Genomic DNA, 26510 nt, shown 5'->3' with positions numbered 1-26510 from the left:
GGGCTGGGTTCAGCATGGTGGTCCCGCTCACGAGCCCTTGCCCGGGCTCTGCTCTCCCGGGGGGCCAGGGACCCGTTTAAATGACACCCACGGGAGAGGGGATCCCCTTGAGGAACAGCATAAAAGTTTATTGTATGTAAGAACCAAACCCATGAGATATGTACACGTATTTACAAGACGAAACGAATGAGCCTAATTATTTACAACAAGAACCGTCCTTCACAAGTCTGTACATCGAGGAGTGATTGTGAAAATGTATTTACAAGCTGGATCCGGCGGCCGTGGGCAAGACAGAGATGGAAAAGAAACAAAACTGAAGGGCACTGTGTAGTCATGGATCTCAGTGGGGCTGGATAGTGTACATCGGTGCTGGCTTGTCCAGACACCGTCCCCATTCCTCGGGCCGGCACTGCAGACCCCGGGCCTGTGGTGTCCCAGGGAGGTGAACAGTAGATGGGAAGTGGCTGCTTTTCCTCCTCTTTGTCTCAAAATTGCTGATTCGTGCCCCAGCGCCTTCTGGGCCATATCTTCTCTTCCTGGTGATGAGTGCCTGGCCTCATCCCTTACCCCACAGCCGCCAGGGGTAGGGGGGTGGCAGGCTGGGAGCTGGGGGTCTCCCAGCACCCGGGGGGGTTACAGCTCACTGAAGCGCACTGCTGGCTCCAGCTTGTGGGATAGGGCAGTGAGGACCTTGTCGAACTTCTCGTAGCGCTCAGCCTGGCTGCTCTCGGCCCCACGGCTGCCCCACAGCAGCCGCAGCTGGAACTCAGTGCTGAAGACCTCCAGCAGCTCCGCTCTGCCCTGGAAACCTGGAGAGAGGGAGAGTCAGTTTCCTGGGATGGGATGGGGACCCTGCGCCCATGGGATGCTCCGTCTGGTGCTGGGCTGGAGCCGCACACTGGGGAGGTAAAGGGGCTCTACCATCCCCATTGCTTACCCTGCAGCTTCACCTCAGCATTGGTGTGGTAGAGCCCGCCATGGTGGGCCACCATCCGTGCTGCCTCCAGGTGGGCCATGACCACCTCCACGCCATTGTCTGTGGTCTCCCAAGGCTCGGGACTGTCCGTGAGAGCCTCATCCCGCTCCAGGAGAGTCACAAGGGGCATGATGTGGGGAAAGGTGGTGTTGGTCAGCGGTGGCCCTTCTGCGGAGAGAGACACCCTGAAGACCCCATGCAGCCCCATGCCCCTGCGTCCCCCTCCCCATCTGCCCCGGCCCCATGGACCACCGGCATGGCCACACAGCCCCGTGAAGCTGCACTGCCACTGCACTTCTGGGAGAGGCTTTAAGGCTCAGCTGTAGCACAGCAGCGGCTGTGGCTCTGTGATCCCTGTGCCCGGGGCCATCACCTCGTTCAACACCAGCTCCTCCCAGCCCAGCTTTCTGGTTGTGCTGGCAGAGGAACACTGCTGTCCCTGCTTGGGCTGCATTCACGTTTCCCAAGGCTGCAATGGGGAGCAGGTTTGCAGAGCCCAGAGCACTGGGTGTTGGAGAGACATGGCTTTTCATCTTCCCCAACTGGCCGCCCTGTCCCCTCAGCTTGGCACGCACTGCCGTGTGAGCGCAAGGCTTTGGCTCGGCCAAGTTGTGTTTGTGCCCAGTCGCTGGTTTTATTTAGTTATGAAATGCTTCCTTGGGTGCTGGGGCTGTTCAGCAGCCAGAGGGGAAGCGTCTGGCACTGGCTGGCAGAGGGTCAGAGCTCTCAAACACACTCCCTTCCAGCAAGGCCATGCCTGGACAAAGCAGGAAGGAGCAGGCACGCCAGAGAAGGGGAGTTGCTCCTGTTACCTTTCCCTTCATTCAGGCTTTTCAGGAATGGCTTGAGCTTCTTCTCGTACAGGATCGCGCCCTCCGTGTGCCGCTGCCGCAACACCATCCAGGTCTGCTCCAGCCGGGCAATCTGAAAGTAGATGGGGCAGATGGAGGGTGCTGGGGGTAGCACAGCCCCCGAGAACCGAGCTCCAGGCTCACAGGATGCTCCCAGGGGCTCACAGCCTGGCGCCAGAGCCCTGGCCCCCGGCCTTGCACACAGCAGTGCCTGCTGCTCCCCAAAACAGCCTCCTCCACCAATGCTCACAGCCAGAGACAGCATGTCCCTGGCACTGAGGCTGGGTTCAGAATTTCTCCCCCGTCCCCATGCCCCGGGACAGCAGCTTCCCTGTGTTGCAGTGGCCTTGAAGATGAGACACAGGGAGGGGGCAGCCGTTCCACCTCCTTTGTGCAGGCAGGAAGCAAGACTTCCCAGCTGGGCTTGATTTAAAATTGAATTTTAATCTCCTTTCATCTTCCAAAGGGAGCAGTGTGGCCTGGAGACGCTGCTGCCACAGCCTTGAGACTGATTTGTATTGTACCGGAGGGCAGATTCATTTCCTCCCAGGAACACAGCCCAGCACAAAACAAAAAGCCCAACCACCGAAAAACAATCGGATCCCGGCGGGACTGGGCTGTCTGCTCCGCAGAGGGGATGGCTCTTCCCCTTTCCTGCTTACATCCCAGCGGATGTGGCCCTGCGCCTCCTCCTACCCTGGGCATTTTCGCCCTTCTCCCACCCCAACGGGTGTTGGATCCTGCAGGACACACGGAGAGGTATGTGTTTTGGGCGAGGGGGCTGAGCCCAGGCCAGGAGGACAAAGGGAGCATCCCTGTACCTGTGTCATTTCCAGAGCGTTCATGACAGCAGCAAAACTGAACATGTTCCCCATGGTACTCTTCAGCTCGGCGGCCAGCTGGATAGTTTTGTGGAGCAGGGCTGCCCGCTCCTCCATGCTGCCCGTGCAGCCCAGGATGTCCACGGCGATCATGATGGACATAGTGTGAAACCTGCCACGGGGCAAGACGCAGAGCAGGGTCAGTGGTGGGGGGGGGCAGGGCTGGGGATCAGTCTGGGGCTTGGCCAGGGCTCCTCCACCAGGGAGGTGCAGTGGACCCCCCCACACCATGCCAAGCTGGGGACACCCCAGGGGAGCCGGGCTGTGCCATGCAGGGGAGCCTGGTGGGCTCGCCTCCGCTGTGGCGTGCCATACCGTTCCAGCAGGTCGAGGCGGAGCTGGTGGCCGTGGGGCAGGGTGAGCAGCTCCATGCCGGAGCTCACCCCCATGAGCCGCTGCATCTCCACTGTCACACCCAATATCCGGGCAACCTGGTAAGAAAGGTGAGAGCTGATTAGACCTTTGTTAATTGAGGAGAGGCTGAAGCGTCCTCAGGCAGCCTCTTGCCCCAGCCCAGCTTCTGCCTGCCCCAGCTGAAAGAGCGTGGTAGAGCCCAGCAGGGATGCTCCAATGCTCAGGGTGCCCCAATGCTCAGGGGTGCTCCGATCCCCTGCCAACCCAGAGTGATCAGAGGGCAGCGGTGCCCATCCATCCTGCCTGGCCCTGGCCGTACCAGGCAGTCCACTTTGGTGATGTGTTTGGCCAGTGTCTTCACATCCACTTCTGCCAGCAGCTCTTTGACCTTCTTGAGCACGGCCATCTCCAGCGGTTTGTTCTCCATGGGGATAAGCAGGGACTGGAAGGCCACGGGGTTGAAGGAGGAGGTTGTCTCCATGGTGGGGGGCACAAAGCCCATGAAGTCCAGCTCTCCTTTCAGCCTCTGCCCTGCTTCTGCTTCCCCAGAGCCATTCTCCACAGTCCCTCTCTGTCCTTCCTCCACCTTTAGCCTCTCCATGTAGCTCTTTGTTGACAGCTGCTTGGTGTCATGAGCTGGCCGGTCTCTGCTGATGGGTGAGGTGGGGTGGAGCTGGCAGTAATGCCCTGTGTCCGGGTCGCTGTAGCTGTTCACAGAGGGAGAGGGGGAGGCACGGGCGTACCCGTGGCAGGGAGTCGAGTGGGTGCTGTGGGCAGGGTCTGGCAGAGGTTTGCTGTTGTTCCCTGGGCACAGCTGGGGCTCACTGGACCTTCTTATGACAGGAGAGGCTGGGGCAATCCCGGCTGCTTGGCAGGCATGAGGCTTTAACCGTGTAACTGTAGGGAGCAGAGAAGACACTGTTATCAGAGCCTGGAGACATGCACATGCACAGGGACCACGGATGCAGCAGCCCAAGGACACGGAGCTCAGGGAAAGCCCTGCTGCCTGACGGGACTCGGCTGGTCCCAGGACAGCTGCACAATGATGCAGCTGAGGACTGGCTGAGGTCCCATCCCCAGCTCAAGCCCTCCATCAGGACAGTTTTCTTCGCTGTGCAAAGAGCTGGATGGAGTTTCGCTAGCAGAGTGATGCAGGGGCTTGCCTTTACGGCCAACTCCATCCCCGTCCCCAGGTCCCTGCATCACACTCATGCCAAGCCCAGCCTGACCCACATCCCCACTGTCCCCAGCGGGATGGAGGGGTGATGCTTACCTGTGCTGTAGGCAGGTGACACTGGGTTCTCAGAGATGGGGGACATCGGGGAGTGCAGGTCTTGGATCTGGTCCACGCTGACAGCACAGTTGCGAATGATATCTCTGTGGTGGGGCAGGGACACGCTGGGGAGGGGGCAGATGGGGCAGGTTAGTCCCTGCAAACAGGGCCTGGGCAAGGGCAGAGGGGCTGGGATGAGGGTTTGCTGCCCCATCACCTCCCTTTGGGTCATGGCCTCCTTCCACAAATAACCATACCGAGCTGAACCTGTAACAAGCTCAGCTGGAGCAATGAGCCAGCAGTCCCTGCAGGCAGCTGCAAGCAGAAAGGGCAGTACCTATATAAAAGCAGAGACAGCCCTGCCTGTGGGGAGTTTGGTTGTTTGGAGTAGGAGAGAGGGATGGTCTGAGGCTTGGTGGTGCTGTGGGGAAGTGGCTTTGGCAAAGAAGTCATAGGGGACAGTTTTCTAGGGTTACAAGGTGGTATCTGATGCTGGGTGTGTTACTCTTTTTCCATGTGAGAGCTGTGTTGGGATGGTTAGGTGAGCTGTTGCTCTGACCTAATGCTTAGGAGAGGTGAAAAGTGCCTGGAAGCTGGACTCAGAGCCCAGCAGGTGCCTGATGGAGGCAGTGAGATTCCGGGATCAGTGAGCTGCATAGTAAGCAAAGAGGTCTTGGGCTGGTGGGGCAGCAGTTGTGGCCTCATGCAAACACTGTGTGTCAATGTTATTGTAAAAGATGCTGTGTCTGGGAGAGCTGAGTGCAGGGAGGGTTGCAAGGAGGCATCGCAGGTAATTCACTGCCCTCCCAGCCACTGGTGAGGGCTGGGCTGCTGTGATATATTTGGTCTTAAGTGCTGTGCCTCTGCAGCGGGAGGAGGATGGGAGAGCAGTGGTGGTGATAAGGGGTCTGGGGAAAAATGTGAGTGGTCAGGAAAGACTGATGGACCTGGGCTCTTCTTCTGGAAACACATATGCTCTCCTGGAAGTCTGAGTGTTTTCCTTTCCCTGCCATAACAGTTGGTTGCCTGTTTTCTGCTGTGCCTTCTCACCCTGCCCTTCGGCTGAGAAGGTTGAGGCAGTGAGAAAGCAGCTTGGTTCAATGACAGGCTGTGTCCCCCTGGGGAGGCAGGAGTAGATGTGTTCCCCATTGGCTGCTGCATGTGAGAATGTATGTGTGGCTCTGCCTTCCCTGCCAGGCTCTGGGCAGCTCAGGGCTGCCAAAAGCAAGCCGTGCAAAGGAAGTCTCTTTCTCCACATCCAGAGAAGCCCAACTGCTCCAAGATTTATGTGAGCAGATCAGCCACACAGAGGCTGTGATCTGGGGGCTGTGCAGACCCCCATCAGCACAGCTCCATTGGTCTCCTGCCCATCAGGCTTTCAGCTCTGCTTGGTAACTCCTTGCAAGTGGTCCAGCTGAACAGAAAGGGCCCTAAAACTAAAAGTGCCCTTCAAAAACAAATCATCAAATGCCTTCTTGGTGGCTGGTACTGGCTCTCCCTGTGCATCTGCCTGGGAAAGCTTGGCTCCTCAGTTCTGACAAGCCCTGACATGCTGGTAATCCTGGACTAGGTGATCGTAAAACACTCTCTGGCTTCTGGCCTGCAATGTTAAAGTCATGTCTGCTTGCTGGGTGTCTGCTGCGGTAGCTCAGTGTGGCTGGCACCCAGCCTGAGGGAAAACCTGAGTTCCAGCTTGGTGCTGGTTCCTCCCCCTGTTCCTTTGCTGGTCTCTCTCCACACCTTAGCACCTCCATCCCCAAGCCCAAACCCCTGCCCTGCACCCAGGGAGCAGGGACCAAGTGTGGCCATGCCTCTTTCCCAGGGGCTGGTCCTCTGACCAGCTGAGCCGGGATGAGACTGCTTACCTGGTTGGGCACCCCTCAGCCCTTGTGATCTTGTCTGCTGTCAGGCCGTCTGTCATGGTGATGCTCCTCCTCTTGATGTGCCCCCCTTTCTGGGTGGCAGGGCTGTGGGGTCCCCCATGCTTCCCGTTGGCCAGCCCATAGCTGGCTTCCAGGTAGCGCAGGGGGAAGGTGCGGTTGATGGGGCAGTAGACGATGGCTCCGCTCTGCTCAGAGATGGCCTTGCGGTTGCCCACATAGAAGCGGACAAGGGCGGGCACGTTGTCAAAACTCTCCTGCTCAAAGAGGTACTGGACGCGGGTATGGCCCTCGCTGGACTTGACCGTCACCTTGTTGATCTTGAAGTGGAGGGGCTCATTGCGCCAGCGGCATGTCAGCACATAGTCACCCAGGCTGGTGAGTGAGTCACGGATGAGGAAGTCACCGTTTCTCTGCACGAGGCTCTCTGACACCTGGCAGGGGACAAGGCAGCAGCTCAGGCACAGCCACACTGGATGGACCAGGGGGCCTGGGTGGATGCTCCACTGGGGTGTTATCTGCAGCATTGCCTTTTTTCCCTTGCCCTTGGCTCTGAGCTGCAGGAGGGCGTTTTCTGTGACAAAACCAGGCAGCTCAGAGCTAACGAAGCCCTTGCCCAGAGGCTTCCCAGAACAGGCTGATGTTTCTGTGTGGCTTTGGGTGCTCTCCCTGAGCAGCACAAGCAAAGGGTGCCCAGAGCCACCCACCTTCCCCTCCTCACCTCCCGGGGGATGCGGCCATGGTACCAAGCATGGCTGCGCAGGTCGGTGCTGCTCAGCTTCAGCTCCTCTTCCAGCTCCTTGTGAAGCTTCTCTGGTGATGAGTCAAGGATGTATTTCTCCTTGGAGAACTGTACAGGGGAGGAGAAGGTGTCAGCTGGCGCAGCAGTGCAGGGCCTGGGGACGGAAGGGCTGAACCTGGGATGGGCTGGTAGGGTCCCCATGTAAGGACTGTGGGACCATCCACGGCATGGGCACTGGTGATGTCACCCACCGGGAGCAGACCTGTTCCTGGGTGTGTGTGAGGATTGCTGCTTGTGCAAAGGATGCAGGTGGGGTAACCTGCCTGTTGATGGTCAGGTCCTGCCATCAGGAGCACTTGGAGGGTCTCCTGGTGGCATGTCCACATCATGCCTGACCACCCTGTCCCCGGTGTGCTGCCCCTCTGCCCCAGTTCAGAGCTGAGTGTTGTTGGGCAGGAGAAAACCTGCCCCAGCTCCCTCTCAAACATCTCCAGGGCTGAATCACCACAGGAAACCTGCATTATTACTCCTTCTTGAAACCTCCACCACAGTCCTCCTCCAAAGGGTTAACTCGCTGTGTTTAGCCTGATGGTGGCATGAATAGTAATGACAAATGCAAAGGGAACCTTCTGCATCGAAATTAGCTTTTACCGGCACTGGTGCACCTGAGCCTGGAGGATGCAATCTGCCCCCTCCCTTCCCCCCCCCCCCCCCTCCCCCGGAGAGATAAGGGATGGCGTCATGTCTCCTGTTGTATGGAGCCGGCTGCGCTCCCTGCCTGCTGCTTGGCCAGCATTCCCAGAGGGCAGCTGAGGATGCTGAGCTGCCGGCACGGTGAAGCCAGTGCTTGTCTGGGGAGGTGAGCACAGGCTCAGGGTTCCTGTGTGCTCCTCATGCGAGGCCGGTTCCCCTAGTTGGTGCAGCGGCTTTGAGATGAGTCCCGCTGTGGTGCCAACACTAGTGCCTTGGCAGTGCTGCACGGTGGAGCAGGGCCTGGGAACCAGGACTCCTGGGTTTCCCCCACATCCCAGATGTGTGCTGTCTTGCAAGGGGGACAAGTGTGCCACTGCCATGGACAAGGGAGCTCGGATGAAGCTACCAGGGTGTCCTGTTCCACCGCTCCCTTGAGTGAGGGTGTCTCGGTGGCCTGGCTCCACCTCTGGTGGCAGTGCTGGTGTCAGGAGGCACTGCAGACTGGCCCAGCTCCTTGGCGCTTGTTAGGGCAGGATGCTGCTGGCATCTCAGAGGACAAGCACAGGCTTGAAACCCTACTGACACCACTCTGGCACTGCTGGAGGAGCAGGATGGCACTTATGGCTGGCTTTGCACAGCAGCTGATTCCCCAGAGCGTTGGGGACTGCAGCCCCATGCCAATGCACTGGGGACCTGCCTTGGAGCTGACTCCTTTGCCCAGCACCTCATCCTCTGTGTCCCATATCAATTCCTGCTGCTCCTCTAGCAGTCGTGAGCCGGGGAAAGCATAGAGCACTGCACTGTTCTCCTGCCTTGTACCCACTGCTCACAGGGTGCTCCTGGGATCCCACCAAGTCCCTCAGCAGGAGCCTGACCTCAGGTCCCCCTCCTTCCCAGGGGAGATGCTCCATCCCCCGTGGTAGCTGCATTCATCAGCTAAGCCAGGCAGTGATGCTGTTCTTGGGACCCTGCTCCAGCCTGGGGAGGGGGAAGGAAGCTGTGAAGGGCCTGTGTGAAGGGCCTATGTGACGGACCATGCTCTGCAGGGCTTGCCCTCACTAGCCTGGACCTGCCCCTGATCCTCCCTTCCCAACTCCTACCGAGTCAAAAGGTGCTGGGACAGTGGAAGCAGCCTGTGAAAACAGTACAGACTAAACTCAGACTTGCTCATCCGACTGTGTTTACTCTCCCCATAAGAGGGACCTGCTCGCTGGAGCCGCAGGGACCTGAGCCAGGAGATGCGTGGGTTGTCCCCTCTTGACCGAGCGTTGCAGGGAGCTGAGCGCTCACTGCTGCTCTGGGGCCCTCGTGGAGACAAAGGCACCTGGTGCCACTGAACCCTATTAAAAATAAATGGTAGCTGGTGGATGCTGCTGAGGTCCGGCTGCCTCCCGAGGGGCTGAGGCCGAGCAGATGCCGTTTCCATGACAACCCATCCACTGCCACCGAGCAGACCTGACTTGGCCAAGCAGCAGCAGGGGACCCTCGGCTGCAGCACCCTCCCTGTGGCAAGCTCACCCCAAACTCTGGGGTAGAGAGGGATCCCCCTGGGAGCCTCTCCTGTCTGTGCAGGCTAAAGCTGTTGGAGCTATGCCGGGAGCGGTTTGGAGACGGCGCTCCTCTGCCACCCCTGGAGCGGGGATTAGCGCCTGTTCTGCTCAGCGTTGTACATCTGGGTTTTCCCCAAATCCTCCCCATGCAAATGCACAGGATAACAAACAAACCCAGCTGAGCAGTACCCGGCGTCTCCAAGCCTGGATTTGGGCAGCAGCCGGCTGGCATCCATGCCAGGAGCCAGGTGCTAAGCTAGCAGGAGAGAACAGGAGGTTTGGGAAAGGCAAGGGAGGTTTTGTATCTTGCAGATGGAGGAGGCAGGCCAGTCATGAGTGGAGGGTGCCACGAGCCTCCTTCTCCAGCCACGTGGAGGGCACTGTCCCTTTGGCTCCTCCGCTGGGCAATGAGATCCCATCTGATTTGCATGGCCACCAAAAAGCCACTGCTTGGAGTGACTGTGTGGCTACGATAGCCGGGGAGGCAGCAGGAGACTGATCACGGGGAGCCCTTTTCCTTGATGTGATGTGATTCTGGGAACTGGTCCTCGTTGTGTGTCTCTCACACTCTTCCAACATGCACTAGTTGCTGCCAAAATCTCCTGGCTGCTCCTCTCTCCCTGTGGGAGCTGGGCTCGCCGCAAGCCCTTGGTGCAAAAGACCCACGTGCTGTGGAGGGACATGCTTCCTCCAGCCCCCGAGCCCTTCAGCAGCGTTTGACTTTCCTCCGCTCTGCTCGGTAGCCCGTCTCGGATGAGACCGGCTTGCAGGCTGCCAGCTGGCCAGGTGCCGAGGCGCGGGTGCTGGCGAGGCACAGCATGGCAAGGCAGTGCAGGCCAGCCGAGCGCTGTCAGGAGCGTGTAAGCGGATGTCTGAGCACCGTGCTGAAAAGGGCACTGCTTGGCACTCTCGGCTGCGCCAAGAGGACATCAAAAGATGTATGGCCCGGCGTGAGGTCTTGCATACTAGTGGGTTGGGTGCGGGGAAAAGCTCTGACTTCCACTAGCACCTAGCTCAAGTACGTGGTGCTGGCCTCCTGCAGGGAGAGCCCCAAGGCCTCTTCCAGCTAAGCGGGAAGAAACAGGGATTAGAGCGGTTCTCCGAACTAGCCGCACCAGACAAACCAGCTCAGGAACTGCCAAAGACGATGCCAAGCTCTGCTTGAGGAATCCCAACCAGCAGCCAAGCTGGCTTGGCTGGAGAAAGGAGAGCTCCTCCGTCACGTTCAGCGCCCTGATGGGCTGTTTCACAGTCCCGGGGCTGGGGAATCCTCTGGTGCTGCATGCAATGGGGGCAGCCCCCGTGAAGGGACAATTCCTGGGGCTCTCCATCCCTGCCCACTTCCCTGATTCTCCCTGCTGCTTTCTTGGGGGAGGAAGTGCCTTCTGTCCCAGCCGAGGGGCAAGGACTGGAACTGGCAGTGGAAGGGCAAGAGCTGGGGGGATGGAGTGTGCTGACAGCTGTGGTACATGTAAAATGGTGAATGTTGCTTTGCCTGGTGTAAGGAGAGCTTCAAAGGCTGGCGTTTGGCTTTCTCTCCTTGCAAAGGTAATCTTATGAAACAGGAATGATTTGCAGTCTGCTTTCCTGCTCTCCCCTCCCAGATCTGGAGGAGTCGCAGCTGAAGATGAAGTCAGCTTGGAGAGCAAGGTGTACTCGCACCCCACCCCGCTCCTCTGCCGATAACATCTGACTAACCTCGGGGCACCGAGCGCATCTGCTCTCCCCTCCTGCTCTCGTGCTGCCTGCCTGTGCTGGGACCTTTGCTAGGGAAACCCCAGCCCCTTCTGGAGTTTTCCACCCCTGCTCTGGCTGCTGGAGCAGCTGTGGGGCCTGGGAAGCAGAACTGGTAGGAAATGGAGTAACAAGCCGTTGGGAGCAGGTGTATAGGGAAAGCCCCAGAATTGCATGTGAGGTCTTCTCTGCTTCCTCAGTCCTGGCAATGGGCTAGTTCAGTGAAGTATTTCAGAGCAAACATCCTTGCTGAGAGACAGTCAGCACCACAGCAAACCCAAGAACTGGTCTGCATGCCTGCCCAGTGCAGGACTGTTGCGCTCAACAGTCCAACTGCCAGGTACCGCCCAAGAACAGTTAGTCCATCCTGCATGACCACAACAAGAAAATCCCACAAGAAACAACCCTCAAGTTGTTAAGGGCTTGCTCTTAGTCTGCATGCCCTGCTGTGAGCCAGTCCATCCTACTGATCTTGATATCCGTGTGGAAAAGAAATAATTTGTTCCTCTGTCCTGTCTCACAGTGGCTCTGGGCATCTAAATGGCCTCTGAGAAGGCACTACCCCATCTGTCCACCCCATGGGTGACTGAAGGTATCTCTTGGGTATGCCACATCTCCATTAGTCCCCACTGAAGGTAGACCTTGACTCAAGATCTTTGTCCCGGCATTCAAAGCCCTTCCTAGGACTGGTCCTGGCCACCCACAGGGTCTCCTCTCCCCTTGTCTGTGTTCCTTTGTGGCAGCTCTGGAGCAATTATGTCTGGCTGGCAGGGGTGGGGTGCAGCTGGGGTTGATGGCTGGGAACATCTGGGTGCTCTAAGGTGGGACAAGTGCCCCAGGTTGGGCGGTGGGGTGGTGGAGTGCACTGCTACGGCTGCCCTGGGGGAGCAGGTCTCCAGTGCAGTGATGGGATGTGTGTATATACACATTTCCATCCATCTATATATTACTTATCTCACTCCAAGACGGCAGCAGCGGCTGCTGCTGCATCCCTTTTCGGAGCTGCTATTGGCCAGAAATGATGTCAGTGCTTCCCAGGCTGGGTGCACTGCCATTGGCGGTGAGCAGGGATGCGGCTGTCAGCTGGAAGCGCTCCAGTCATTCATGGGGACTTCAGTGTGTGTTTGCTGGGCACGCTTGGACACAAATAGATGGTAAAAGATCTGGCAGAGCCAGGTGAGCACTTAAGGCTTCACTTTTAACTCTTTCTGGGGTTGGGATGGAGCGCCCTCCATCCCCTCTTGCATCCCTGTGTGAGAGCCAGACGCCCACCTGTCTCTCCCTTGTTCTGGCAGCAGCTTGCTGAAAGCACCCCCTCGCCCCCTGCGATGTGCAGAGGGCTGCTACGCTAAGGCATATCCCCCTGTATTGCTCAGTGGCCTTTGGACAACCGGGAGAAGCTCTTCTGCTTTTCTCTCTTCACCTCCACTAGCAATCAAAATCCCTGGCTTTGCACCGAGATCAGCCGCAATCATGACAAGACTTGAAATGCTGCTTCTGGGCTCTGTCTTACCCAGCATAATCTCTAAAGCTCAGCACCTACCTCACTCAGCAGGAGTATTGAATAAGACTGCCGGCTCTTTTGGCTGCCGGCTCCCTTCTAACTTGCAGCTCTAATGCTACAGCTCTTGCTTCAGACCAGAGCCTGCTTGGCTCTTGCAATCCTAAACACCTTTGCTCTCTTAACTCAGAGTAAATGAGGGAACCAATTCCTAGCGCCATGCAAATGCCATAGTCCAAAAATAGGACACCTAGACTCATGCCCAGACAGTGGCGGTGCTGGAAGCACCACAGGACAGGTGACAGATGGATCCCAGCTTTCTCCCACCAGTCAGACCTGTGCAGTGCAGCACATACATGGAGACACAGGCCAAGAAACTGTGCGTTCATCTGGGCTAGGTCTCTCCTCTGTGCTCAGTGATGCTCCCAGCACATGCCATCATTTGGGGGAAGCTAAACGCTTCCCTGCATGAGGTTTGCTGCAGGAGAGGGCTCCCTTCAGAGACTTGTGCTGCCTGTCAAAAGTGCCGGTCCGGGGGCATCCGGCATCCTTGGCTCTGTGGCCCTGGCTGCAGAGGAGGCTCAGCTCTGCCCCACGACCTGGTGCTTGGCTCATCTCACACTTGCTACCTCCTTGACGAACGCAGGCAGGCACGCTGCCCGCACCCAGCCCTGCCAGCTCCCTGCTGAGCGGGGCAGCGCTGGGAGCAGCGGGGCTCCCCGGTGGGACCCCGGGGAGGCCGCCGCCCCCTCGCACCCGCTCTCCGGCGCTGCAGCCCGGGGACCGGAGCTGCCTCACGGCCGGTGCGGGGCCGGGGGTCGACCCGTGCCCCCGGCGCTCTCCCTCCCGCCGTACCCCCGCCGCCTTCCCCACGTCTGCGGGCGCACGGAGCCGCTGCCCGGCGGCACCCGCGGGGTCTCTGCGCGGGGCAGCCGGGCCGTCCCCGGGTCCCCCCGCCGCCCCCGCTCACCTGGACCTGCATGAAGGAGCCGCGGTAAAAGCAGCAGGCGGCGGCCGACAGGGCGCTCCACAGGCTGCACCGCTCCGTCATGGCGCGGCGCGCCCGGCCGGGGCTGCCCGGGCCCGGCCCGGGCTGCACCGCCGCTGCCGCCGCCGCCGCCGGGCTTCAATTTCAGCCGCTTCCCCGATTACCTCATCCCTTGTCGGCAGCGGGGGGCGGCGCCGGCGCGGCAGCTCCGCCTCGGCCCGCCCCGCGGGGCCGCCCGCCCCGCCACCGCGGTTCCCCGGGGGAACCGGCACCCCCGGCACTCCCGCGTCGCGAAGGGAACCGGCACCCCTGAGAGGATCAGGCACCCCTGAGGGGAACCGGCTCCTCTGAAGGGAACCGGCACCCCGGCTGCCTGCGCCCTGAGGGGAACCGGCACCCATGAGGAGAACCAGCTGCTGTGAGGCGACCTGGAACCCCTGAGGGGAACGAGCACCCCTGAGGGGAACCGGCTTCTCTGAAGGGAACTGGCACCCCGGCTGCCTGCGCCCTGAGAGGAACCGGCACCCCTGAGGAGAACCTGCTCCTCTGAGGGCATCAGGCACCCCTGAGGGGAACTGGCATCCCTGAAGGGAACCAGCAACCCCGGCTGCCTGGGGTTCCTCTGAGAGAACTGGTTCCTCTGAGGGAACCCAGCTCCTCAGAGGGGAACCGGCACCTGTGAGAGGATCAGGCACCCTGAGGGGAAGCAGCAACCCCGGCTGCCTGTGCCCTGAGAGAAACTGGCTCTTGTGAGGGGATCAGGCACTGCTGAGGGGACCCAGCACCCTTTATCTCCCCATCTCAAATCCACCTGCTGTCCCCAGCAACGCACACGAGTCAGGGACAGTCTCGTACCCTCTCACCCACTCCCCGTCTTCCTTCACCCCCGCCCTGGTGACGCCTTTTGGGGGGAGACACTGGTGCCTGCCTCACACGGCAGGGAGCCAGCTGCCTGCTTCCCGCGTAGGCCGTCTCCGAGTTGCGTTTAATTAAGGCTCAACTTCGGTTTAATTAAGGCCACAGTTTCACGTATGGGATGCGCGAGGCAGCGCTGATGAATCAAAGATTGCTCCAGCCCCGACTCTCAAAAAAACTCAAACCCAAACCCAAATCCCTGCCTGAACCCACTGCTGGCACCCTGCCCTGTGCACAGGAACGGGCAGGGGCTCCCCCAGCACCCGGCTGTGAGCTCTGCACCTGCTTGCCCATACCCTGGGCTCCCTCCAGGTCTGTCCTGCACCAGCATGGCCTGGATTATGGCCACACTTTGGTAACAGGGGGCTTTACACTCCCATCCGCAAAGCGCATCCTGGCCTAAAGACCTCCGTGCCTCCCAGCACACCCCTGCCCAAGGAGATGCTGTGAGCTCGGAGACGTATTCCTGCTGCCACCAACTGTAGAACCCTGCAGCTTCCCTGCTAATTAATTCAAACAAGCCCCTCACATCCCCGGGCAGGGAGGCAGCAGCCAGGGCTGATGAGATACAGGTCCCCCGAGCGGCTCCTCCACACAGAACAAAGAGAGCTCAGAGGCACTCTCCGGGCCCGCGCTCTGCCCCTGGTTTTGCCGTGGAGAAAGGAGACGGATGGGAGAGCAGCGCGGGTTTGTAGCAGGACAGGGCTGAGGCGTGGGGGGCAGCACGCAGCCTGCGGGCAGGGAACATGGGGTGGTGCATGTGCACGGATCCCATGGGTGCCTGCAGCCCTACCAGGATGGGAAGGGAGCATGGGCTCTCCTCCTCTCCTCTTGCATGGGGCTGAGGGACAGAGCAGATGGCAGCACACAGGGAGATGCTGCTCCAAAAGGATCCGACAGTGAATCATCCTCCTGCCAAGGCTTCTCCCCAGTGATGGGCTCCGTGGTTTCCCTCTGAGGCTCTTGCCGAGGGAGTGAGTGGGAGCCTCATGGGCTGATACTCCCAGCTGTGCCCATGGTGTCCCTCCACAGGGGGAAGCTGAAAACCCCTGACTGAGCTCTTACAGAGACGCACGACAGCTTTACCGGCTGCTGCTCTCCCAAAGGGTAACGCTGTTCTGCAGCTCAGTCACCTGTGCAAGGGCCAAAGCTAGGCTGGCTGGGAGGTTAGCAAAAGGAGCTGGGCTTGCGGATCCCCCAGGCACCTTGGAAACACCAACCCTTAGGCTATTATTAAAGAACGTTAATTACCAAGTGCTTATTGATCCTGGCTTTCCGACCCTCCTTAACTCCTGGTTGCACTTCTAATCATGGCAGGCTTGGTGATGGGAGAGCTGGCCCTGGCCAGTTTGTGGCTGAAGCTCAAGGGCTGATGTTTGGCAGTTCTTTGGTGCACGTCTGGACACAGACCTGCCTGTGAGCCATTGCTCATGAGGACTTTGCAGCGCATCCTGTCCCTCCTCCTGACTCTCTCCTTCACCAGCTCTTTTCTTCCTGTCTTTCCACTGCTTGCCCCTGCAGTGGTGTTTCCCCTCTGCTCATTTCCCTCCTGGCCGCAAAGCCAGGACCTATTCCAGTGGCGGGTCCCAGCCCCAGCCCACCTTGTTCCCAAGAGATCCCAGGCACAACAGCCAGCAGCCACCTTTCCACTCTGCATCCTGCAGGCCCTGGGGCCAAACACTGCTGGGTGCTGAGCACCCTGCAGCTGCATGGGCTCTCAGCCAGGCACAGTGCCTGCAATCAGCTGTAGTGCCCCCATCATCCTGGTCACTCACAATCCAGATAATTACTTATTTGACTAAAATAGCTGCTGTCACTGCAGCCATCAGTTGCTTCTGTGACCAAAGGGAAGTGGTGTATAAATCACAGCCCACGGGCTGTGTCTGGACATCACGGTGATGGGTGAGAAATAAAGGCCAGATAGCTTTGGTCTGGGATCTGCCTGGAGAGTTGAGAATTCTCCTAGCTCACCAAAAAGAACTCGACCCCAAAGGCAAAGCCATACCCATTGTTCCACATGTGTGTTGTTTCAGTCTATTAACTCATGAGCCATAAAATGTGCCTGTCTCTGGGTCCACACACTGACAGTTCAAGGGAAAACACCCCAAACCATCCAGCTCTTCCCCTCACCACCTCCTTGTCCTTGCAGGACTTGCCTGCGTGAGCCCGAGCTTTCCTGTGCATCCCAAGGTGCTCCATGACAGGGCTCTACCCTACGAAGCCCAGTCAGAGCCTCGACGCTCCCATCAGAGTCTTGTTGCTCTGGCACATGTCCCATTTCCAGCCCTGTGCGCTCCCGCTCTGCCAGTCCCACGTAGCTAAAGGAAGAGGAGAGGAGGGACATCCGACCCAGGGGATCACTCTGTTACAGGTCAAAAAGCTGCATCTGACCCCACTGCCCAGAGGCTGCTGGTTGCCAGACCCGGCATGCAGGGTCCTTGTTAGCCCCAAGGCTGGACCTCGAGGGGGCTGACCCCCATTAGGAGGAGCAGATGAGCTCAGGGTCCAGCCAGCTCTCTCCTGAGCCTGCTGGTTGGTGCCACCACAGGGGGTTCCCACATTTCCATGTCTGGCTACAGTCACCATCAAGAGCCCCAAGTCCAAAAGACAAAGGTTCAGGGCTCTGTACTAATGACACCACCCAAGCCGGGCATTTCAAGTCACTTCTCAACAACCATGTCTGCCCAGCAGCATCACATCTCCATCCGGCAACCGGTCAGGAGGCTCCAGCCCTTCTCAAACAAAGTCCCCAAAGACCATCGCATGGTTTCCAGTGCTCCATCCCCAAACCACACAGCATCCCTGCCACCGTTCCTCTGTGCCTGCCTGGCTCCCAACGTGCCAGCAGCCTCCTGCAAAAGGGCCCGCTCTCCTCTGGAGCCAGGCGCCTCACTAATGAATTTCTGGCCAGACATGAAGAGTCCTTAGGAATGTTAATAGTTTGCTGGAGGATAAGCAAGAGATTTGGAGAGATTTACACCGACTTTCATGTGACAGCTACGAAGTGGCTCGAACCCTTCCGTTTCTTTATGTGGGGGCGGAGGGAGGAGGCTGCCCCTGCATCTGCGGCATTTGCAAGTGACAGGGAACACGAAACGCAGGCAGGTCCTGTGGGAGCAGCATCGGGGGGACCACGTAGGGCTTGTGTCTCCTCTGTCCCCCCTGGCCTTGCTGTTTCTGGCAGGGAATTTCTTCCATGGCCAAACAGAGAGCCCAGAGGAGGTGGTGGGGTGCTGGGTGCAGAGCTGAGCACCCTGCTGGTGTAGGACCCGGTCAGCCCTGGGGCCACCATCCCCCCTCCACCGCTGGCACCCGGTCACGCTCAGCATCTTACCTTCACATATTCGCTGCCAGACTCCAGGCCATCATGGTGGCTAGAAGGAAGCGGAAAAATAAAAATAGATAAGTAAAGGGCAGTAAGTCATGACAGTCTGGTCAAAGGCGGTGGTGGCACACCCAGGGGGAGTGGGGGTCTGTGCCCCTTGCCTTGCCATGGGGCCAAGAGCACAGCCACGGCTTTGGGAGAGGTTCCCAGGGCCCCAGCACTGTTCCTGCCTGCTCCGTGCCCGCTCTTGGCACAGGGCTTAACCTCCCTAATGCGATCAGGGAAGAATGAGGCCTTTTTAGAGGATCTCTCCCCAAATCGGCTTGGGAGCGTGTGAGCTGAGCTGGGGAGACCCAGCGGCCAGGCTGGGGTCCCCACAGGTCATGGTGCTGGGGGGTGCATGCCAAGGTGGGGGGCCCTGTGCCCTGTTCCCCAGCAGAGCGGTGTTCCCAATAGGCAGCTGTTGGGACACACCACCCAGACAAGCATTTCTGACTGTTTCTCTATGGCCTCATGCAACCCCGCAGAAATCAAACTTCCACTGAAGCCAGGGGTGAACTGTGATGTCCTGGCTGAGACTGCAAGATTTGCCCTCCCAGCATACAGGCAATAGAAACTCCCATTCTCCTTGGTGACACGTTCACTCTTAGCCCTACTGACAACCAACCCAACAATCCTGAGACACAGCTGATCTGGCAGCTTCTTTGCCCTCATTTCATGGCGGATGCAGATGGTCCCTGCTCTTTCCTGAGCATGTAGCAATGTTGCTACTGCTTTTTGTGCTCTTATAGGTCAAGGTATGTGTCTATATGGATGAGTCCAAGGGGAATGACAGTGAGTTCAAAGGGAGAGAGGCTGTAACAGCCTGAGCTGGGATGCACTATTCTGAGGTCTTGCCTTTCAGAATAAAATACAAAAATCCAGACTTCTTTAACCAGAAGCCAGTACCTGTTGCCTCCCCAGTGCCAAGCTTCAGCATGGACATCCCACTGCATGCCGAGGTTGCCTGCCTGAGCACGGGGCGGCAGCACAGGCCCTGGGATGGGAAGCTGCCAGCACCAGGGCAGGCAGCTGCAACTAAGGAATAACCAAATCCGAGGGTGTCACAGACTTGGGATGTCCCTTCCTCACCAGGAGCCGCCTCGCTCCACCTAGTGCCTACAGTGACGGCCGGACCCCTGCTTCGTACTGGGAGCTGCTGGGGGTCCTGCACACAAACCCCTCCTGGGAGCCGCACCAGTGGCATCCCTGGGGAACCAAATTCCTCCTCTGTGGGGTCCCTCCAGGTTGGAGTTGGTGCCTGGTGGCTCAGAAATCAGTCAACCAAAAGGAAGCAGGGATGGCAGAGGTGACCGCTGCCAGATGTTGCCCCACCGGACATCCCACATGGCATTACAGTGTGTCCTGCCAGGATCAGCATGAGCCCCTCAGGGTGTCCAGCCCTGCAGCAGGCAACCCCCACTCCTCCAAGCCCACGCTGCTGAAACTGCATCCCCCGTGGTCCAGCTTGGAAGGGGAAAAGGGGCTGGAAATCAAGCCCACACTTTTTGGGGGTGAAAAAAATAGAGGAGCATTTGGGAGAGGGGAGGGATTCAGACTCCCCCGGGCAGCGGCGGGCTGCCTGCCTGCCGCCGTGCTGCCTCTCCAGCCTGTTTGCCTTTCACACAGCCGCAGAGAGCTGCCTGGTGCTGCGAGAGCCGTGAGAAAAACCGGCAGCAGGACGGGGGGCCTCTGGGCAGGAAATCGGGAGCATGGGAGCAGCTGGGAGACGCTGTGAGGGCCCGGGCAGGGGAGGCCCCCGTGCCGGGGAAGGGCAGCAGCTGAGGCCGGGGAGGGGCTGGGCACCGCAGCCCCCCTGGTTCTGCACATTCCTGGAGGAAACAGCATTTTTGGGGGCAGCCGAGCGCCTGGGAGAAATTCCAGGGCTGCCTTTGGAGCGCGGCCGTGGCTGAGCCGCTGGGACCTGGCGGCACTAGGGAGTGGGGTTTCGGCAGGGTAGCTGCTCCTTTTGGGCTCGGGAAGGCATCACGGTGACTTGCAAACGTGCCAAGCTCTTGGCTGGATGCTGGGGACAGGCCAGGGTGATTGTGTGGGTCCAGCCCCAGTTTGGAGCCCAGGCTCTGCTCGTCTTCGCACACTGGTGCGGGCTGCGTCCCAGGGGAACCAAGATGGGGCACCTCGTGCCTCAGTTTCCCCCTCTGCAGAGCTGCCTCCTTCGAGGTTTTGGCTGGCAGTGCTGCCAGATGGGTCTGCCGGCAGCTGCGGGCAGCGCCCTGCCTGTGCCCCACGCGAAGCGGCATTTCCCGTGCCTCACGCACGGCCGTGCGCAGAGGGAAGTCGAGTCACGTCCGCTCTACGACCTGCCTGCGGGTCATCTCCCGTTAGACACCATGTCCTTGCCCGAGTCACGGCCACCGCCTCACTCTGAGCAGCTCCACAGGCTGGGTGCTGCTCCCTGTCCCACAGCAGTGCAATTCCCCCCCCTTGAGGGCTTGATCCTGCAGGGAGCATCCCTGGCAAAGCCCTCCCGTGCATGGGCATCCTCAGCCTGTCCTGCCTCGGGGTCTGTCCTCACCAGGGATGCGGGGGGGGGGGGAAGCAAAAACGTGCCCCAGGGCCATGCTTGTGTTCCACCCCCCATGCCGCTTTTGGTCCCTCTGCATGGGCGCGCCCTGTGCTGGGCAGCTGGCCCTGGCCCCTGCCATGGCCTAGCGGGAACAGACTGTCCCCATCCCCAGGGATGTGCCTGCGCAGGAGGAAGGGCTGGGGCGCGGCACTATCCCGGTCCTGCTTCCGCCCGCCTGACCCACAGCAAGGCCTGGCAGTGGGGATGGCTCTGGCAGATGGTGGCTCCCCAAGCTGGGGGCTGTGGCAAGGGCTCCAAGTAGAGTGTGGAGGGGCAGAAATGCCCTGATGCCAAATCCTGCTCTGGTCACTCTCGTGCCTCAGTTTCCCTGGCAAACCGTGTGGCAACACCCATCACCAGGGCAGCCCCAGATGATGCAAAAGAGCATTTCACCCTCAATTTTTGGGGACCCAAGTCTCCACTCCCCAGAGCAAAGGCACCCAGCTGACCCACACACATTCCCCTGCTGCTTGGCTCCCAGCTGCGCTGGCCTGGGACCTAAGTAATTTCTGGGGCACAGAGGGTCTGGGCGAGCCCCGTGCACCCTCTGCAGGGACCCTCTGCCACTGCTGGGGTTCTGTGCTCACCAGAGGACGTGGCAATGCCACCGGCCCCGAGCCCCCGAGCCTCCAGACCCTTGAGCCAGCCACAGCCCCCAAGCTTCTCTGCCCTGGCGCTGGGTCTGATTGTGGTTTCGGCAGCCGCAGCTGATATGCTTGCTCCTTCCATGAGCAAATTCTGCCACAGGCCGGGGGCCTCGGCAGCCGAGCGGCGGCTCTGGCAGCATCTGCGTCGAGGCTTTGTGCCTGCCCAAGCAAAGCCCCTTCCCATCCTCTCCCTCCCCATCCCTTCCACTGTGCTGGGGTGCGAGTGGTGGCTGGGGGGCTGGGACCCCTTACCTGCCCTGTCCCAGGACGGGAAACCTCCTGCCCACCGCTGTCATCGGCCCTGTGTGATTCGGCAAGCACCTCTGCTCCGGGATGGGGAGAAGCTCTCCAGGCGCTCTCCCGCCTTGCACTGAGCGTTGGGACTTTGGGGCGCGCAAGGCGGTGGCAGACCCTCCTCCTTCCCGTCCCAGCCCTCCTCCGGCCCTCCCTTCACGCCCGGCAGGAATGTGTGGCCAGCACAGCCTGACTCCCACTGCCGGCACGAATTCCTCCTCCTCATCCCGCTCCTGGGGCCACCCGGACTTCCCAACTGCTCAGCACCGAGGCGAGGAGACCCCATACCAGGGGTGGCACGGGGGAAGCAGAGGCATCAGGGGCCACCCAAGTGGAGAGAGAGGAGAGCTGGGCCAGGGAAGGGGTGGTATGATGGGACCTTGTTTTTGGGAGAAATTTGGAGTTGGCGCCTCCACCCATGTCCCCAGTCCCATGCATACTGCTGGGCTGGGGATGCATTTGGCCTCTTGTGCCCAGATGCCCAAGTGATGGGCAGGCGCTTAAAAATCCCTCTTGTTGATTCTGAGGTCAACCCCCCCCCCAAAATCCTACCCTCATCTGAGAGGGCTGAGCCCCCAAATTTCCCCAGAGGGGGGGGAGTTGTGCCTGGAGGGGGTGGTGTTGTGCCCAGAGTGGGGGGGTTGTGCCCAGAGTGGGATTTACTGGTAGTTGACGGAAATGGGGACGGGATGGCTGGTTTTGGGAATTGCCCCTCTACCTTGAGAGAGGCAGTGCTGCTCGGGGAGGGGGAGAAGGATGGAGGAGGTGGAAAAGAGGAGAGCGAGAGGTGGAAGGGGCCGGGACAGCGCAGGTCTGAGCTCTCTGTAGCACGTTCAGGCGCTGGAATGGAGCCGCCGGCAGGACAAAAGGATGCCAGGGCTGAGCAGGGCCACGAGATGTTTCCACCCTGTCCGGAAACGGGAAGGAGCAGAAATCCCACAGGAAACCTCGCTCCCATGGAGCCACTGACCTGGCCATGGTATGGAGTGCTCCAGCCATGCCATCCTGCCGGCCAGGTGCATCCCACTGGCAGTGTGGGTGATGGGGTGGGGGGCACTGCGGGTGATGGGGTGGGGGGCACTGCAGGGACCCTGCTGTGTCCCAGCCCACTCCCCTTGCCCTGGGGGGACAGAATGGGGGTCCCAGCAGAAGGTAGAGCAAAGTCAATGGGGCCATACCTGTCTGGGGAGCTCTCACTGGGGTGCTCTTGCCCCTTTTCCAGCAGATCCCCATTGGTGGTCTTCGCTCCCACTGCTGTGTCAGGGCTCGGGGTTTGGCTGGGTTTTGCGGCCAGGCTGGAGCTCGGTGTGTCTGTCCTGGGGCAGTAGACGTTCCCCGTGGGTTCCTGGTCTGTCCTGGCCATCGCTGGCCCTGGGGTGTCCACAGGCTGAGCCACTTCCTCCTCCTGCTCTGCTTGCCCAGCAGCTGAGGGTGAGTCCGTCCCCGGGTCAGCGGTGCCAGACATCTTGGGGGACTCAGGGTTGGGGAGCGGGGCTGTCCGGGGGGTTTTGTCACTGGGGATCCCTTTCTCTCTGCAGCTCTGGCTACTCTTGGCTTTGCCCAGGCTCTTCCCTGCCTTGCCCAGGTTCAGCCTGGGCATGGTGCCCATGTGGCTGTACATGTCTGACGATCGGGCATAGGGGCCAGGGCTCTTCGGCATGGTGTTGAGATCATCCTGGGTGCCATCGAAGGGCTCCTCCAGAAAGCCATGAGGAGGAGGGACACCCGGCCCCAGGCTCTCAGGAGAGCTGGGGGCCACAGACACACGCCGGAGGGTGAAGGAGCGGGGGATGCTGCTCAGGCTCCCGAAGCCTTTGAACTTGAAAAATTCTGGCAAGGAGAGAGAGGAGTGTGGGGTTACTGCTGGCATAGTGTTATGGTGGGGGGTCCCGGGGCCCCTAGTCCCAGTTTGGGGTGGACATGGGGTACTGTGCTGCAGTGTTAGCCCCGCTACACCCAGCATCTCCAGTCCCAGCTCGGCATGATGTCTCTGTGGCCTGGGGTGTATGGGAGGCTGCTTGGGGCATCTCTGCTGGGACCCTGGGAGGTCTGTCCTGGTCCCTTGGAGAGCAAACGTCCCCTGTGCCCTGGTAAATCTAGCGGCTGCATTTTCCCACTGCAGTCGTAGGGGTGGAGGAAGAAACACCTGGCCCTGGTGAGCAGGCAATGCCAGAAATTATTTCAAATCTCTTCCTCCCACCCTCCGCCTCCCTGCTTTCCCCAGGGGACTCTGGGCAGGGCTGGCAGCTGTGCCCAGACCAGTAGCCTCAGGGCGGCCCTGTGGGCCGTACCCCTTGCCCTCTCCGGGATGAAAGCATGGGACACACTGCATGTCCCCAGGGGATGGAGGTCCTGGCCACGTGTGACATGTCCACCTGTGCACATCCATTGCCAGCACAGCGGAGCAGGAACCAACCATCAGCGCGGGACTCGGCGGCACTTGCGTGGCAGCATCGGCTGCGGGCAGGAGATAACTTCTCCACTTCCTCGGCCGAGCGCTCAGCCCCTCACAGCCTCCCTGCAGCTCCCAGCTGCCACCTGCAAGCGCTGAGCGCAAAGTGTTCGCCGGAGAAGTATTTATAACCCTGGCTGGCGGCTTTGCATTTCACACCTCGGCCTCAGCTCTGCGTGCTGCTGTGGTGCAACCCCAGGCCAGTGCTGGTGCTAGCATGAGAATGGTGGCACGCAGGGCGAAGCACGCTGTGGCTGCAGCTCTGCAGGGCAGCGTTTTACTGCTGGAGCCCGGGTGTTCTGGGTCCCTCTGGGGGTTTTGCAATGTTTACCCTGCTGTGGGGCTCTGCAGAGCCTCTTCCCCTCCGGGCACAGCAAATTTGCTAAGGCAGGAAGCAGCACGCTGTGGCAGTGCTGTGCGAGGAGCTGGGTGTTTGGAGGGTGCTCGGCTGTTGGACTTGCACCTTCTGCCACCATCCATGGGCTTTACAAGGCATCCCCACAGCCGGACGGGGCAAAGGTCCATGTAAGGGGCTGTGGCAGCCCAAAAGCCCTTCTACATGGCAAAAACCTTGTGGCCTGGACATTGTTAAAGGCGAAACTGCTTTCGGTTATATATCCCCTCAGGGTCCGAGCATCCTCCACTCCCAACCGGGTGGGAAAGGCAACACGGGGAACTTTCCCCATCTCCTGGCTCTCCACCACAAAGGAAAATCCCAGCTGGGATGGGGCTGTGGGTTTTGCCAGTGGAGGGGTCCCTGGGGAGTGGAGGGACTGGCCCCCCTCCGGCACCGGCATCGCGGCAGGAATGCAGAGAGCAGCAGCAAAGGCCGACTTCTGTGCAGCCCAGTGCTGGGAAGCGGGGTGAAGGCCACTGCAGCTGCCTCCCGGGGCTCTGGGGGAAACCCGAGGTCTGTGAGAAAGAGCAGAGCTCACTCCCGGTGGGTACCACGCACTTCCTCTGAGAGCAGCCGGTGGGAATCTGCTCCCAGGCTCCCACCCTGGCTTCTCCGTGTCACCCTCATCCCTGTGCTGTGAGAGCACCCTGGGGTGGGGGGCCTGGCCACCCCCAGACCCCGGCACTGGCTTGCACCCCCAGCCGAGCACCTTGAAGGATGTGATTTGGGGAGTGAAGACCCCCAAACCCTCTTGTGCATCCCCCTGGGCACATCCCGGCACCCAGTGCAAGGCTGGGCTGCAGCAGACTGGTCCCAGTCTCAGCACCCAGCTCTCAAGTCAACAGCACTCGGGCTCTCCCCCAGCTCTGGAGGTGGAAACCCCCTGAGCCCCGAGCCCCAACGAGCTTCCTAACAAGAACAGAGCCCGTCTTGGCTCCAAATGTCCCTGGGTGGGGGTGTTCTGGGGAGCATGTGAGCACACACCACACTCACACTCACATTCACAGTCACACACCCACACTCACACTCACATTCACACTCATACTCACTGTCATGCATCCCCCCCTCCCAGCCACGCTGTCCAGGTGAGCATCTCATTGCCTGCCCACCACGTCCCACGACCACTTACTGAACTTCTTGAAGCCCCCTCGTTTCTGGCTCTCAGCCATGGCTGCACCGGTCAGAGGCCGCGGGGACGGAGAGGGACAAGTTTATAACTGTGAAGCCCTTCCCTGCCCGCTCCTCCCTTCCTGCCCCCCCGCCCCCACAGTCGCTCATCGCTTGCGTTTCCTCCCCAGTGCTGTCATCTGCTCCTGGCCCCGCTCCTGTCCCTGCCTGCCCTCCCGCTGTCCCCACAGCCCTCGTAGTCCCTGTGTCTGCTCGCACCAACCTGGCTGCTTGGGGCCACCTCTGGGGCCCTGGTTCAGGGATGTCCAGCAGATGCGGACACCCAAAAAACCCTGGGTGCCAGCCCTAGAGGAGGGTGCCAGCCCTATGGAGGAGGGTGCCAGCCCTAGAGGAGGGTGCCAGCCCTACGGAGGAGGGTGCCAGCCCTGCAGACAGGGACCCGCCATGCACATTTGAGGCTCAGCCCCTGCCCTCATCAGGCTCCGTGGGATGACAGCTGGATGGCATCACTGCCAGTGGGGGCCCCCTGCCACCAGCTGTTCTCTCATGCTGGGGGACCTTGGGGTGCCCCATTGGAGTGTCTCCATGCGACAAGGTGGCCTGGGCCTGGCAGGGATCTGGTGTCTGTGTTGTCCCCCATTCCCGGGGAGCACCTGGTGGTTCCTGTGGCCAGGATGCCAGCAGCCATCTTTGCTGCTGCTCTGGCCTTGGCTCCCTGCGCACCCTGCTTTGGGGACCAGTTTCAAACAACCCCAAACCAAGCTGTTCGTTCTGCACCTGAACACGTGTGTTGCCGAGGTGGATAGTGTCCCCAGCCGGGAATGTTTCTGCTAGCGGGGCAGGAACGCAGGGTCTCCCTGGGACCAGGTCCTGGTGTCCTGCCCTGGCCATGGGGTCCCCTCACCAGAGTCCTTGGGTGCAGGCACAGTGCAAAGCCAGGGAGCAGAAATGCTGTTAAATCCCTGATGGGCGTAAGCATGCAGAGGACATGGTGACACACTTTAGGGCCACTAGCACCAGGGGCTGCTCGGTGCGCTGGGCCGTGTGGAGGGATGTGGGTGACAGCGGGGTGCAGGGAGCGGCTTCCTTGAGGATGCTGCGGCACGGACACACTCTGGGGTGGCTGACGGCGGGGCGAGGGGCCAGCCGCGGCAGCGGGAGGGCTGCTGGCGGCAGCGGCAAGAACAGACCAGCCGAGCACCCAGAGAGAGCGACGAGCAGTGACAACATGGCCGCCGCCGTCGCCGGACTACAAGTCCCAGGAGGCCTCGCGGGGCGGTGGCGGTGCCCAGCGGCGCGTGAC

The 26510-nt window shown here is 60.2% G+C and overlaps 1 protein-coding gene across 5 annotated transcripts; it reads right to left on the bottom strand.

The window, feature by feature from the left end:
• Positions 1-102: 102 nt before the first annotated feature.
• On the bottom strand, positions 103-25305 carry SH2D3C (SH2 domain containing 3C). 5 transcript variants are annotated; one of them, XM_049832751.1, is made up of 12 exons: positions 25209-25305; positions 22409-23060; positions 17673-17712; positions 6937-7065; positions 6201-6649; positions 4336-4460; positions 3382-3959; positions 3024-3139; positions 2649-2820; positions 1789-1900; positions 938-1144; positions 103-809 (listed from the first exon to the last, which is right to left on the bottom strand). In XM_049832751.1, the coding sequence occupies exons 1-12, from the start codon at positions 25246-25248 to the stop codon at positions 634-636; spliced, it is 2796 nt and encodes a 931-aa protein (XP_049688708.1). In that variant the 5' UTR covers positions 25249-25305; the 3' UTR covers positions 103-633. The 5 variants fall into 5 exon arrangements, with proteins under 5 accessions (XP_049688708.1, XP_049688705.1, XP_049688707.1 ...); XM_049832748.1 differs by having other exon boundaries at positions 951-1144; XM_049832750.1 differs by lacking the exon at positions 25209-25305 and adding an exon at positions 25129-25153.
• Between the last annotated feature and the right edge of the window lie 1205 nt (positions 25306-26510).

The sequence above is a fragment of the Accipiter gentilis genome, chromosome 29 (genome assembly GCF_929443795.1).
Source record: "Accipiter gentilis chromosome 29, bAccGen1.1, whole genome shotgun sequence".
Classification (NCBI taxonomy): Eukaryota; Metazoa; Chordata; class Aves; order Accipitriformes; family Accipitridae; genus Astur; species Astur gentilis.
This window is presented reverse-complemented; position numbering and strand designations above follow the sequence as displayed.